Source organism: Giraffa tippelskirchi, chromosome 3 (assembly GCF_054371585.1).
Source record: "Giraffa tippelskirchi isolate mGirTip1 chromosome 3, T2T-mGirTip1v1.2.pri, whole genome shotgun sequence".
In the NCBI taxonomy this organism is placed as follows: Eukaryota; Metazoa; Chordata; class Mammalia; order Artiodactyla; family Giraffidae; genus Giraffa; species Giraffa tippelskirchi.
In genome coordinates this window covers 187,574,099-187,588,566 of record NC_137277.1, presented here as the reverse complement: position 1 = coordinate 187,588,566, position 14,468 = coordinate 187,574,099, and the positions used below count along the sequence as shown (strand labels likewise).

At 63.5% G+C, this 14,468-nt stretch overlaps 1 protein-coding gene across 32 annotated transcripts in view; it reads right to left on the bottom strand.

The window, feature by feature from the left end:
* Window positions 1-523: 523 nt before the first annotated feature.
* The window catches only part of RAP1GAP (RAP1 GTPase activating protein), a 71,154-nt gene continuing 57,209 nt past the window's right edge, over window positions 524-14,468 (bottom strand). For 16 of the 32 annotated variants that reach the window (XM_081574676.1, XM_081574669.1, XM_081574667.1 and 13 more), the window contains 8 exons: window positions 10,147-10,278; window positions 7,209-7,318; window positions 6,024-6,137; window positions 3,767-3,890; window positions 2,716-2,818; window positions 2,254-2,357; window positions 1,932-1,973; window positions 524-1,543 (listed from right to left, as the gene is read on the bottom strand). In XM_081574676.1, coding sequence (XP_081430802.1) covers window positions 1,965-1,973; window positions 2,254-2,357; window positions 2,716-2,818; window positions 3,767-3,890; window positions 6,024-6,137; window positions 7,209-7,318; window positions 10,147-10,278 — 696 coding nt within the window. In that variant the 3' untranslated portion in view covers window positions 524-1,543; window positions 1,932-1,964. Of the gene's footprint in view, window positions 1,544-1,931; window positions 1,974-2,253; window positions 2,389-2,715; window positions 2,819-3,766; window positions 3,891-6,023; window positions 6,138-7,208; window positions 7,319-8,225; window positions 8,304-10,146; window positions 10,279-14,468 lie in introns of all 32 variants that reach the window. The other 16 variants (XM_081574655.1, XM_081574654.1, XM_081574653.1 and 13 more) reach the window with 5 other exon arrangements.

Here is a 14,468-nt window from a genome sequence, read left to right as displayed (position 1 = left end):
CTCGAGGAACCCTCAGGACGGACCCCTGGGGGAAGCACTACCACTCCCGTGTTACCGCAGTGGCAACAGGCTCAGAGAAGCTTCTAAGTTTCTCAGCACCACCAGCTAGTAGCAGGACTCCAATTGCTGGACGTGAGTTTGAGTAAACTCTGGGGGTTGGTGATGGACAGGCAGGCCTGGCGTGCTGCAGTCCATGGGGTCACAAAGAGTCCGGCACGACTGAGCAACTGAACTGACTTCAAAGCCATGTTCTTCCTGCTGGGGAGAGGGAACAAGGTGGGAGAAGGGCAGAGCCATGGGAGGAAAGCCACAGCTGGTGGCCAAAGAGCTCATCACTTGGCCTTGGAGGTCTCTGCCGACCCAGCAGCTCTGACTTGGTGGGGATGGCAGGGTGGGGAGGTTGAGGGTGGGGTGGGGGGTAGTGAACAGGCCCTTGGTCTTGACCACAGCACCACTAAGATCTGTCTGGGGTTGATCTGAGGGCAGGGGGAGAGGGTCACATGAAGCCAGGTCCAACTCGGGATACAATAGCGATAAATAGAATTTATTTTGTACAACTGTTACCGACACACACACACAGCCATAGGGACTTCCGAAACGGGTGTTGGGGCCGGAAGGCTGCCCTCTGGCATGGTGCCTAAAAAGTGTGAACAGACACACACGAGGATGTGGACTCACAGCAGCTGTGCCTGACTGCCCACTCTGTGTGGGGTGCGGGTGGTGCAAAGGTGAGCCAGCTGAGACCCCTCGGCCTAGAGTGCCAGGAGCAGGAGATGCCGGGGGTCGAGCCGGGGGCTGGCTGAAGAGCCAGGTCGGTGCCCCGACACCCACAAGGGGGTCACTCATCGGTCACGCAGAGGTGGTGGGCAGGGCCTCGGCAGGTCCGTGGCACACAGCCTGAGGGTCTAGGAGGTGCCATGGGCACAGCCAGCCCCCTGCCCCGCAGCCGACCTGGGGCCCCAGGAACCCCAAGAAGCAGGAGAGGGTGAGGGGAGGCCCCCGGGAGGACAATCCTCCATTCTGGGGCAGGTGTGCAGAATCCCAGTCTTCAGTGACCTCTGAAATAATCTCGTCCATTTAGAGCAGAGGCACTCAGAGAGGGAGAGTGATGGGCCTAGAGTCGCAGAGCAGATCCCAAATCACAAGCCAGGACTCAGGACCCCCAGCCCAGCGCCCCTCCTACCCACCGCCTCCCTAGTGGGCTCTGCGTGCACTGAGATGTCTCAGTTCTCCTTTCCAGCTCACTCCCTTGAATCCAGAGGGGCACCCAGGGGTGATGGATGAGCCAGGCCTGGAGTTCCGGTTCCAACTGACCTCTCCCTGCCCCAGCTGGACCCCCAGCCCAGGGGGTGGGGATGGTGCCAGCAGCTTCCCCGCTCCCAGGGCTGGACGGCTCCACCCTGCAGAGACAGCCTGGACATGGGCCAGGAGGAGGGCTGAGGAGGCGAGGGGCGGCCCCCAGGCTGGTGCTGGCCTCGGGGGCAGAGGTCCCGTCCGCCTGGATCTGCCAGAGCATCTTCGCCTCGTGCTTCTGCGGCCTCGTCTGCAGGGTAAAGGGAGACGGACGCACCATGAAACAAGGAGCCGGATGTGGAGGTGTCCCACCCTTGGGACGGCAGGCTCTGGGTCTTTCCACCCCACGGGGAACCCCCGAAACCCCTCCCTTCCAACGAGTCCCAAACCCCTTTCAGGCTCTCATCAAATTCTGCCAGCAACTCACGGGCAGAGGCAAGGCAGAATTTATTGGCCCCACTGAACAGATAAGGAAACTGAGGCCCAGGGTCATCTAGTAAACTGAGCAGCAGAGGATTCAAACCTAGATGCGTAACTCTCACCCTGCAGAGGTGACGGAGAAAGAGAGAAGTCGGCCCAGCCCTGCCTTTCTCTGCCCTGTCCCCCTGACCAAACAGGAGCTGAGGGCTGGAACTGACCTGCTCGGGGTCACCTTCAGAGTGGCAGCGTAGCTAACAGCCCTGCGGTCAGAACAGCGGCGATACAGGCGCCAGGACAGGGGACGTGAGAGACATGGGCGAGCAGAAGTCAGCGGCTGTGCCCAGGCTGGACGAGCCCAGCCCCTCCAAGCGTGGGCGGGGGGTGTCTTAGCCCAGCACCATCCCTGGGGACCTCTGGCCGCCTGAGGCCTCTCCCCAACAGCCGATCCCCCTCCTGGGGGTAGGGGGGGCAGCTTCCCACAGGGCCGGCCTCCAGGCCATCCGTCCCACCCCCGCCCAGGCCCCCGGCAGCTGCGCGTACCAGCTGGGGCGTGTGCTGTTCAGACGCTTCCAGCTGGATCTTGATCTCGGGACACGCAGGGTCCCCCAGCTTGCCGGCGTCTGGGTGGGGTGACCGAGAGGGGCCTGGGGAGGGAGGTAGGAGGGAGCCACCTCACTGGCCGCGGGGAGGCACCAGGAAGACGGCGGCATGGATGGGCGGTCGGCACCAGCATTCCCCAACCCCAGCAAGCCCCTCCCTCGGGGACCCCCACCCTTAACTCCCGTTTTTACCCCCTTTAAAGCCCCATCAACCTCCAAGGCCCTTCTCAAAGCCACCAGTCCTCCAAGCCACCAACTACCACAATAGGCGGGAGAAGGACCAGCCCATCACACACCCACCGCCCAGGGCCTGCAAACAGGTCTTGGCCCTCCGTGCCCAGCCCTGGCCCCCGCCCGTCACAGGAGCGGCCCTGCCCGTGGAGGGCTTGGCCCTGGCTGGTACCTGGGGAGCTGCCTCCACTCGTGGTGCTGACGCTGTCTTCCAGCCACGTGCTGTAGATGAAGGAGTCCCGCTTGTGCGGCGTCCCCGAGGAGGAAACGCTCTCCTGGGGACGGGGGAGGACAGGAGGGAGGTCGGTCCTTGGCCACAGCACTGGCTGGCTCCCCCCTCCCCACCTCACCCCCTCCTCTGCTATAATCCACAAGCCCCCGACCCCGGCCCCTCTGCAAAGATGGTGAGGGCCCAGCAATGTCCGCCTCAGGGGACCCCAGGAGGGCAGAGTGGGATCAGAAGCGGACACATACACACACACGCAGACTTCCACTCATCCACGCATTCAAACACTGATGTGCTTGTAAGCCAAGCACCCGAGAGAAATCGAGTGGGGTCCTGGCCCTCCAAGAGCTCCAAGTCAAGAGGAGAGACAGGCCGGGAGGGGACCAGCACAGCTCCGGATCCCAAGCCCCACGGGGTGGGGACTTGGTGGTCCACACGTGCAGCATCTGACACAGAGCCTGGCAGGGAACTGAAGGGTTGTGGAACGAAGCGTGATGGAGCGTGCCAAGGACACAGCCCAGGGTCCATGAGAGTGTACAGGGGGCTCCTAACCCACCCTGGGACCAGAAAGGCAGGCTTTCCCGAGGAGGTGCTGTGAGGCTGAGCTGAGAAGGAGGAATGGGAGCCAGTCAGACAAAGGGGGAAGGAGGGAGCACGCAGTGTTCCAGACAGAGGAGACGGCATGTGCAAAGGCCCAGGGGTAGAGTAGTAAGCCTGACTGGTTTGGGGGACTGGCTGAAGCGGTAAGAGACAGGCCTGGGGAGGGAGGGGCTAGACCTCCAGTGGCCTCAGAGACTGGGCTATGTGGGGAACTGGGGAGCCACGGGAGGCTTCAGAGTAAGGGAAGGTCACTCTGCACTACTCCTTTGGGCTGGGTCTCCTGATCACAACTCAGCCACACCCGGGCTCACGCTCCACCCCGGAGCATCATCTGCAGGGACCAGAGGGCACCCCTTTAGCACCACTGTGGTGCACCTCTCCCCACTGGGCCTCTCACCAGGCCTGTGTCGTCCACGTCCACACCCTCTGCTTCCTCCACGACACTGGCGAAGCTGCTGGCGCTGGACGAGGAGCGGGAGAAGTCCTTCAGCACTTCTGCTCTCTGGGCCGCTGTCTCCGCTCTGCCATGGAACACGTCCCGTCAGCCAGCATCCACGCTGGGCACCTCCTGAGCCGAGACCCCCGGGCCCTGCCCTCCCCGCCCAGGCAGGCCCGGCCTGCGGCCAGCCAAGCTCCTCCGTGGCACCTTATAGCTCCCGGGGCCCCTGAGCCGCCCCGATGCCACCGTCCTTCCTAACACAGAGATCCTACTGTGTCCCAGTCCTGCTCCTCCCCTGGCTCCCCACTGCCCCCGATGAAGCCCAGTTCTCTTAGCTGTATGTTCAATCGGAACTATTTATTTTTACACCATCGGTTAATAGTTACACCATCAGCACCATCATCGAGTGCAGATTTGCTCTGTGCCAGGCACTGATCTAAGTGTGTTGACCCCAGCTATCTCATTGCTATCATTATTAGACCCATCTTACAGACAAGCAGACACCCAGGCACAGAGAGGGTGGACACACAGCCCGAGGTCACCCAGCCAGAGGTGGGAGAACAGGTAGGACCCAGGCCTTCCACCTCCACGGTCTACTCCCTTAACTCTCTCCCAGTTATGTTCCATGTCCAAGGTCTTTTCTCCCCACGATCACCACCGTATCACATTGATTATTCCAATGTCACCAATACAGCCGGAGGAGCTCACGCAACACTGCACAGGATTTCCTGCCTTCTAGCTTCTGCTCAAAGTGAAACATCTACCCACTTGTTCCTTCCTTCCTCCTTTCTGGAGGAAAATCCACTGAGGGTCAATCTGTGTCTCCTGCCTGGAGTCCCACGCCTTCCCTCAAGACCTAAACAGTAAATTCACTTTTCAAACACCAGCTGGGGTGGGGGGTGGGGGGAAGACACCTCCTCAAGGAGGCCCTCCCTGATTCCTCCTCGTGGGGGCAATGACCCTCTGCTTATCTCTGTCTCTTCCTGTCCCTGTCACTTTTTCCTGCTTCTGTGTTCACCTGCCTGACTCTTCAGCCCAGGACGGGTCTCCTCTCCCCAGCCCTCTCATCCCCGGGGCTCAGCTGACAAGCAATGAATGGAGGGGCAGCCTCCGGGCTGGCCTCTCTGCTCCTGGCCCTACCCTCACATGCTGACCACAGTCAGCTTGCTGAAAGCATCACTCCTCTTAAACAAAATCCTCCAAAGCCTCCTTGCTATCCTTAGGATAAAATCCAAAGTTCTCAGGCTTCCCTGGGGGCTCCGTGGGAAAGAATCTGCCTGCTGATGCGGAGAAGATACAGGTTTGATCCCTGATCCGGGAAGACCCCACGTGCTGTCGAGAAACGAAGCGCGTGCACCACGACTACTGAGCCTGTGCTCCGGAGCCCGGGAGCCGCGACTACTGAGCCCTAAACACTGGGCCTGCGAGCTGAAAATACTGAAGCCCCTACGGCCCACGCGCCACGACAATGAGAAGCCTGCGTCCCACAGCTGGAGGGGAGCCCCCGCTCTCCACAACTAGAGAAAAGTCCGCGCAGCAGTGAAGACCCAGCATGGCCAAAAATATATAACATTTTTAAAAATTTCCAAGTTCTCACATAGCCTTCAAAGCCATGATCCAGCCCCTGCCCAACTCTTCACTTCCTCCCCGCCACCGTCAACGACCACGCGGGCCCAGCCTCACTCGCTCAGTTCCAACAGCACCAGCCTCTGCCAATCCTTCAAGCACGCCTCCGGGCCTTTGCACTTGCTGTGTTTCTTACCTGGAACCCCCCTCCCTCTTCCATGCCACCATCAGTCCGTCCTAACAGGGCTGATTCCTCACTCAGCTCTCGATTCCAACCTCACCCCTTGGAAGACGTCTTCCCTGAGCCCCCAGCTAAGCCCCTGCCCCCACCCAGCCACTCTTCATCACAACCTCAATTTATTTTCCTTCCGTCCTCACTGCCAGGAAGTAGCTCACTAGATTACGTTACTCTGGCCTGTCAGCTCCGCGAGGCAGGAGCCGTATGTCCCGCTCACTGCGGTCTTGCAGAGCATGGCATGCACAAAGCGCTCAGCGGGTCAAAGGAGGACCCAGGAGAGTGCCCGGCCCCCCCGCTGCCCTGGGGTGGCCGTGTCCACGTTCCTGGGCAGCCCTGGGCCCAGACAGCGGGGGAGAAAGGATGGGCCCGCCACACCCAAGCCCCCCGGCTCAGCATGCCCCAAGCCCCAACCTGTTTTTGGTCGTGGGCATCTCTGGGGAGCTCTGAGTGGATGAGTTCTCCGACTTGGGCTCCTGGGAGACGTGCCCGCTGTCTGGGGTCTTCTGGCCGCCCGGGGGGCTCTCCCTGCGGGGGACACAGGGGCAGTAGGGGGATTCAGCACCAGGCCTGACATCAAGGGTAAAAGAAGGCCCAGGTGGGGAGAGGAGGTCCCAGGCGCTCTCACCTCGTACCCACACCCCGCATCCTTAGGGGCCAGCCCCAGAGCGGTCCCCGCGGCCCCTGGGCTGACCAGGAGGGGGCAGGCACTGTGAGCGCCTACGTAGAACATCCTTGGGAATTCCCCAGCGGCCCAGGGGTTAGGACTTGGCACTTTCGATGCCACGGACTCAGGTTCAACCCCTGATCTCAGAACTAAGATCCCACAAGCCACACAGGCCCAAAAAAAAGAAAAAAAGAGATAGGACATCCCCCATGGATGAGGGTGTAAGTGTCCCCTGTTATGGATAAGGAGACCAGTGTCCAGAGATGGGAAGGGAGGTACCTGCCCAGGGATGCGCAGCCAGGATGTGGCAAAGGCAAGACTCGAACCCTGGATTCGTGGGATTCTGGGCTCTCCTGCCCATGAAGGGAGGGCAGCTCACTCCTGAGACCGCAGTGCGCCTGGTGCCCGGCTTCACATGCATGGCACGCACCCCCACAGCCAGCCCCGTGCCACTGGTTCTGTCCTTATCCCCGTTTTTTTCAGATTAGGACAGTGAGGCTCAGAGAGGTACAGTGACTTTCCCGAGATCACACAGCCGCAGCATGGTGAAGACCGGATTCACAACCCAGGAACTACCCTCTGCTTCCTGGAGGGCTCCCTGCTTCTCATATGGCGGGTGCGGTCCACACCCCATGTACTTACAGAGCTCCGCAGAACCCAGCTCTGCCCCTCACCAGCCGCGTGACCCGAGCCAGGCCCTTCCCTGACCTATGGCTCCCAGGAGCCAGCAGAGCTGGGGCTCAATGACGACGGCTCGCGTGAGATGATGAGCTGGTGCACGGCAGATCCTTGGGGGTGCGGGTGTCACGGGTGGGGACAGAAGGGGAGAAGGCTGGGAGCTCCCTGTTGTCTGCTTTCCTTCGCTGCTGAATGGGGGTCGATGCAGGGGTGCAGGGTGGGGAGGACGCCATCCCGCCCTCTCCTCCACCCACCTTTTCTCCTGCACCTCCTGGATGTTCTCGATGCCGATAGCGCTGCTGCGGCGAGAGCCGAATGGACCCGACTTCTTCCTCGTGGGGCTCTTGCCAGGGACAATCAGTGACTGTGGGGAGAGGCCCCAACTCAGTGCCCACCTGCTCCTGGAGCTCCAAGGACCCCCACCCACCCACCCACCCCACAGGCCACCCTGGGGCCCCTGCTGCCCAGGCCCTGAAGCAGAGGACTGTCCACTTCCCAAGAGAGCCAACCGAGTTCACAGATAAGGAAAACAGGCCCAGAGACGGCAAAGGGCCCCCTGAGGTCACACAGCAGGTCTGGACCAGGAAAAGGGGGCAGAGGCCTGAGCGGGGAGCTGGACAGCCGCTCTGGGCTGGGGTCGGGGGGCAGGCCAGGTCCTCAGAGCGGCAGCCCCCTGGGCCCTGCCCCACTCCAGCCCTGCCGGGGGAGGCTCTAGCCCAGCAGGTGAAAGACCCCCGCTTAAGTTTCCAAGCACACTACTGTGGGTCACCCCAGGCGCCAGAAGCAGGCCCCCCCACCCCGCCGGCTTCTCTGGGGCAGGCAGGCAGGATGGGGGACCCCAGGGAGGGAGAGAGGGGCAGGAGCCCCCAGGCCAGTGCACAGTCGGGGCCGGGAAGGGGGGCAGAGGAGGGCAAGGTGCTCCATGCAGACCCGGCGATATTGGGGGACGTGCAGCTGGGTGTGGGGTCTTCAGGTACCCGATTCCGGCAGGGCCTGGGCCGGAGTCCCAGGGGCCAGGGCTGGGCCAGAGCCCCTGGTGGGGGTTGGGGGGGGGTGCCCTGGCTCTGGCAGAGGTACCAGGCCCCAAAGCAGGTTGCTGAGTGCAGTCAGAGCTGCAGGCACTCCGTCCTGCCCGGCCCTCAGGCCTGTCCCGGGGGTTGGGGGGTCGGGGGCGGGGGGGCAACGTCCCCAATATGGCCTCCGTCCTGAGAGCGAGCAGAGAACAGCGCGTGCAGACAGCCTCCAGAGCCGGCGGCCCCGCGGACGACAACCTCTTCCACAGTTCCTATGCCTATGGCACTGCCTCGGCGTCCGAATCTACTGGCACTTTTCCCGGGAATAAGCAATGACTGGCAAGCGGCAGAGGGCGGGGGCAGAGAGAGACAGACAGAGAGTCAGAGAGATAGGGATGGCAGGAGAGGGAGACAGAGAAGTGAGACAGGGAGAGGAGGGAAAGACAGACAGACAGACAAGGACAGAGAAGAAGAGCAGGACGGGGGTTAAGAAAGACAAGGCCGGGGAAGGAAGCAGGGAAGAGGTGGAAGGAGACACAGAGAAGAGACGTGAGAGATTGACAAACAGTCACGTGAGAAGGGACACAGGGTGAAACACAGACAGACAGACAGACAGAGACGGACCGGGGGGTGGGGTGAGACGGATGGGAAGAGAGACGGAGAGGGGAGGCACAAAGGGAAAAGCAAGGGAGGAGCCGGTGTGAGAGAGGAGGGGAGGGAATAAGGAAGGTGCAAGAGGGGAGAGCGCACAAGTGCAGGAAAGTTGGGGGTGGCGGGGAGAAGGGGAGAGGAGAGAGAGGGAAGGAAAAGGAGGCCACGTAAAGAGAGGGGCGAGTTGCGCAAAAACAAAAACAGAGACGGGTCTGGTTACTGCCGTGGCAGGCGCTGCTGGTCTGGCCCTGTCCCCGGGGCCCCTCTACAGCCACCCACGGGAGGCTGGGCCCCGCTGGTAAGAGGAAGTGCGGCCAGGACATCGGGCTTGGAGGAGGGCGGCTGGCGGCTCCAGCGGCGGTGGGCTTGGTGACGGCTGGGAAGCGAAGACTCGCCTTGCTCCCCTGGCCAGGCCAGACCATGGGGCCGGGGTGGGGGCAGAGAGGGGGTCCCTCCTGCCACAGGACACAGCCTCACAGCACTGAGCACAGGGCTTGCTTGGCATGCAGCTGACAGTCAATAAGTGATGGATGGGAGGATGGAAGGACGGATGGCAGGATGGACGGATGGATGGGTGATAGAAGGAAAGACAGATGGGGAAGGGACAGCAAAGCAGCAGGTGCAGAGCTCGAGGTTGGCCGCTGGGCAGTGGAAAGCAGACAGGCCCACCGCTGAAGGCCTTTTTCATCCTGTGCCCAGCACGCCCTCTGTGTTAGTGGCAGAGTCCCACAGAGCCTGGCAGACAGGAAGTAATCACTCAGAAGAGGTTCACACAGAAGCCCACTTCCTGACACACAGTAGGAAGCCACAACCACAAAGGCTCTGTGAGCACACAGTAGTGCTCACACGGCTCGTTTCGATACGTATGGGTATTCACTGATATCCGGGGCTTATCACAGCAGGCCATTTCCTGATACGTAGTAAGTTCTCATACAGCAGCTCAGGGCCTGGGCACATGGCAGACACTTACAGAGGTAGGTCCACACAGGAGCCCAGGGTCTGACACACAACAGGGGCTCGCAGACACGCAGGGCCGGGCCCACAGGAGAGGCTCACAAGGTACATGTCCACACAGCAACCGGGTCCTAATACACAGCTCACACGGCAGCCCAGGTCTGGACACACAGTGGTACCCATTAGCATCTCAGAGCCAGACACACAGCAGATGCTCACGTAGAGACCCAGGTCCTGACACACAGTGCGTGCCCACAGCCTGACACACAGTAGGTGCTCCCAGAAATTCAAGGCTTGATAAGAGTTGTCCGCACAGCACCCCACTCCCAGCGTACGACAAGACAGGAGGTGTTCCCTAAGGAACGTGATAGACGGCTGACACACAGCAAGTCCGGGCTGAATAAGGGGCCTGGCAGAGGGGGTGGGCCAAGGGGCTGGAGATGGGGCTGCAGGATCTCAGGGTCACAGCCTGGGCGCCTGACCCCCTGGACAGCAGTGGCAAGACCTAGCCTAGAGTCCGGGATGGGCCCTGGGACAGCAGGGTTGGGGGGGGCAGGCAGGGGAGGGCACTCACTATTCCAGCCGCCTTGGCCAGGTCAGGGTTGTTGGGCGCGAAGCTCCCGCTGTGGCTGGTGGACACGGTGTGGGGCTTCTTGTTGCTCAGGCCCATGGCATCCATGGACTGGCTGCGGCTCCGGATGACCCGCTGCAAAGGTGGGGCAGGGGTTTTGTGAGGCCTCCCTCCCTTGGGGAAGCCCGGGAGCCACCCACGATGCCACCCTCGGTGACCCCAGTAAGTCCCCTCCCACGAGCCCACACAGGAGTCAGCTCCACGCGTGCAGAGGGCTGTGTAGGCCTCGGCTCTGCCACTAGCTTGCTGGGTGACCTTAGGCAAACCACTCCACCGCTGAGCCTTGGAGCCTCACGACCTGTCATGTGGTTGTTGTAAGGACCACAGGAGACGCAGAGTTGTGACCCAAAGCATGTGCAGAGAAAGCCCCAGAAACGCCAGTCTCCCCCTTTTCAGGGTTTCTTAGAGCTCGCTTTCCTGCTTGATTTTCTTTCCCCCCTCCTTCCCCTCCTTGCTTTTTTCAGCCAACCGGCACAGAATGGTCATGTCGGGCCAGGGTCCCCTACACTCACTCAATCCGCCCCAGGAGGCAGGCACTGCCACCATGCCCATTCTCCACGTGATGAAACCAAAGCAGAGGTGGGTCTGGGACCCAGATGCCAAACCCAAAGCCTAGACCGTGGGCTCTGCTATCTCTGAGAAGGGCTGTGACTTAATCCAGTGCCCACCAGATGCGGGGCCCCTGGAGCCCTCCCTCAGAGAAGACAGCCCAGGCCCACGTCCACCCCACCCACTCGCTGTCTCCTCCTCGCAGAGGTAGGGCTCTCCTCAAGCCTCTTTCTCAAAGGCGGTCGGTCTGTTCGCCTGGGCCCAGGGCAGAACTTGGGCGGCTTGGGCTAATCCTCTTATGCAAACCCACGTCTCCAGCTCTGTAGCCTGCCCTGGGGTAAAGGTGAGGCCCCGCCAGCCTGGCTGGGCACCTGGAAGATGGGCAGTCCTTCTCCTGTGGGTGGAGGGCACAGTGGTAAAGGGGTCACTGTCTGGGGACCTGCAGCCTGGGGGGGTCCAGGCCCTGTGTGTGTGTGTGGGGCAACTTGCTCTCTCCTCTGTCTCTCACAGGGGTGGGAGGAGAAGGGGACGACAGGATGAGATGGTTGGATGGCATCACCAACTCGATGGACATGAGTTTGAGTAAATTCCGGGAGTTGGTGATGGACAGGGAGGCCTGGCGAGCTGCAGTCCATGGGGTGCAAAGAGTCAGACACGAACTGAACTGAACCAGAGACAGCCAAAGCGGTCACACAGCCTAAGGCCATGCAGACCAGTCCCTCTCCTACGGCCCCTTGTTCACGTTCCTTCCTGGACCTCTGGTTTCTTTCCCTGGGTCAGGACACGGGGGTCCTCTCCTCTGCCCTGACCTGGCAGCCACCACCGTCCGCACCAGATGGCTCCAACCTTCTACCCTCCAGGCAGACTCCGTCCCCAAGCTTAGGCCCCGCCTCCAACCATCAGCTCCTCCTCCAGCCAGAGAGCACCTTACAGCTCCCAACCGCGGCTCTGCCCCGGGCAGAGAGCGCGCGCACCGCCACGCGTCTGCAGGCCCACGCGAAAGCCTGGGTGGACCCTGAGGCTCACCGTCCTCCGGGCTCTACCCCAGGTGTGCGCCCACTTGGGCCGAGCTCGCGCCTATTAGCTCCACCCCGGCCCCGCCCCCGAGCCACGCGCCCCCACGCGACCCCACGTACCAGGCGAGCCAGCCTCTAGCCTCATCCCAACCTGGCCCTGCCCCGCATCCCTGCACCTCATCACCACCGCATCCCCGCACCTCATCACCACCACATCCCCGCACCCCCTCCCCACCGCATCCCCACACCTCATTACCACCGCATCCCCGCACCTCATCACCACCGCATCCCCGCGCCCCCTCCCCACCGCATCCCTGCACCTCATCACCACCGCATCCCCGCGCCCCCTCCCCACCGCATCCCTGCACCTCATCACCACCGCATCCCCGCACCTCATCACCACCGCATCCCCGCGCCCCCTCCCCACCGCATCCCTGCACCTCATCACCACCGCATCCCCGCACCTCATCACCACCGCATCCCCGCACCTCATCACCACCGCATCCCCGCGCCCCCTCCCCACCGCATCACTGCACCTCATCACCACCGCATCCCCGCACCTCATCACCACCGCATCCCCGCGCCCCCTCCCCACCGCATCCCTGCACCTCATCACCACCGCATCCCCGCACCCCCTCCCCACCGCATCCCCGCGCCCCCTCCCCACCGCATCCCTGCACCTCATCACCACCGCATCCCCGCACCTCATCACCACCGCATCCCCGCACCTCATCACCACCGCATCCCCGCGCCCCCTCCCCACCGCATCACTGCACCTCATCACCACCGCATCCCCGCACCTCATCACCACCGCATCCCCGCACCCCCTCCCCACCGCATCCCCGCGCCCCCTCCCCACCGCATCCCTGCACCTCATCACCACCGCATCCCCGCGCCCCCTCCCCACCGCATCCCCACACCTCATTACCACCGCATCCCCGCACCTCATCACCACCGCATCCCCGCGCCCCCTCCCCACCGCATCCCTGCACCTCATCACCACCGCATCCCCGCGCCCCCTCCCCACCGCATCCCTGCACCTCATCACCACCGCATCCCCGCACCTCATCACCACCGCATCCCCGCGCCCCCTCCCCACCGCATCCCCGCACCTCATCACCACCGCATCCCCGCGCCCCTCCCCACCGCATCCCCGCGCCCCCTCCCCACCGCATCCCTGCACCTCATCACCACCGCATCCCCGCGCCCCCTCCCCACCGCATCCCCGCGCCCCCTCCCCACCGCATCCCTGCACCTCATCACCACCGCATCCCCGCGCCCCCTCCCCACCGCATCCCCGCGCCCCCTCCCCACCGCATCCCCGCGCCCCCTCCCCACCGCATCCCTGCACCTCATCACCACCGCATCCCCGCGCCCCCTCCCCACCGCATCCCCGCACCTCATCACCACCGCATCCCCGCACCTCATCACCACCGCATCCCCGCGCCCCCTCCCCACCGCATCCCCGCACCTCATCACCACCGCATCCCCGCGCCCCCTCCCCACCGCATCCCTGCACCTCATCACCACCGCATCCCCGCGCCCCCTCCCCACCGCATCCCTGCACCTCATCACCACCGCATCCCCGCACCTCATCACCACCGCATCCCCGCACCTCATCACCACCGCATCCCCGTGCCCCTCCCCACCGCATCCCCGCACCTCATCACCACCGCATCCCCGCACCTCATCACCACCGCATCCCCGCACCTCATCACCACCGCATCCCCGCGCCCCCTCCCCACCGCATCCCTGACCTCATCACCACCGCATCCCCGCACCTCATCACCACCGCATCCCCGCACCCCCTCCCCACCGCATCCCTGCACCTCATCACCACCGCATCCCCGCGCCCCCTCCCCACCGCATCCCTGCACCTCATCACCACCGCATCCCCGCGCCCCCTCCCCACCGCATCCCTGCACCTCATCACCACCGCATCCCCGCGCCCCCTCCCCACCGCATCCCCGCACCTCATCACCACCGCATCCCCGCGCCCCTCCCCACCGCATCCCCGCGCCCCCTCCCCACCGCATCCCCGCACCTCATCACCACCGCATCCCCGCACCTCATCACCACCGCATCCCCGCGCCCCCTCCCCACCGCATCCCCGCACCTCATCACCACCGCATCCCCGCACCTCATCACCACCGCATCCCCGCGCCCCCTCCCCACCGCATCCCTGCACCTCATCACCACCGCATCCCCGCGCCCCCTCCCCACCGCATCCCTGCACCTCATCACCACCGCATCCCCGCACCTCATCACCACCGCATCCCCGCGCCCCCTCCCCACCGCATCCCCACACCTCATCACCACCGCATCCCCGCACCTCATCACCACCACATCCCCGTGCCCCTCCCCACCGCATCCCCGCACCTCATCACCACCGCATCCCCGCACCTCATCACCACCGCATCCCCGCACCTCATCACCACCACATCCCCGCACCCCCTCCCCACCGCATCCCTGCAACTCATCACCACCGCATCCCCGCGCCCCCTCCCCACCGCATCCCTGCAACTCATCACCACGGCATCCCCGCACCTCATCACCACCGCATCCCCGCACCCCCTCCCCACCGCATCCCCGCGCCTCATCACCACCGCATCCCCACGCCCCCTCCCCACCGCATCCCTGACCTCATCACCACCGCATCCCTGCACCTCATCACCACCGCATCCCCGCACCTCATCACCA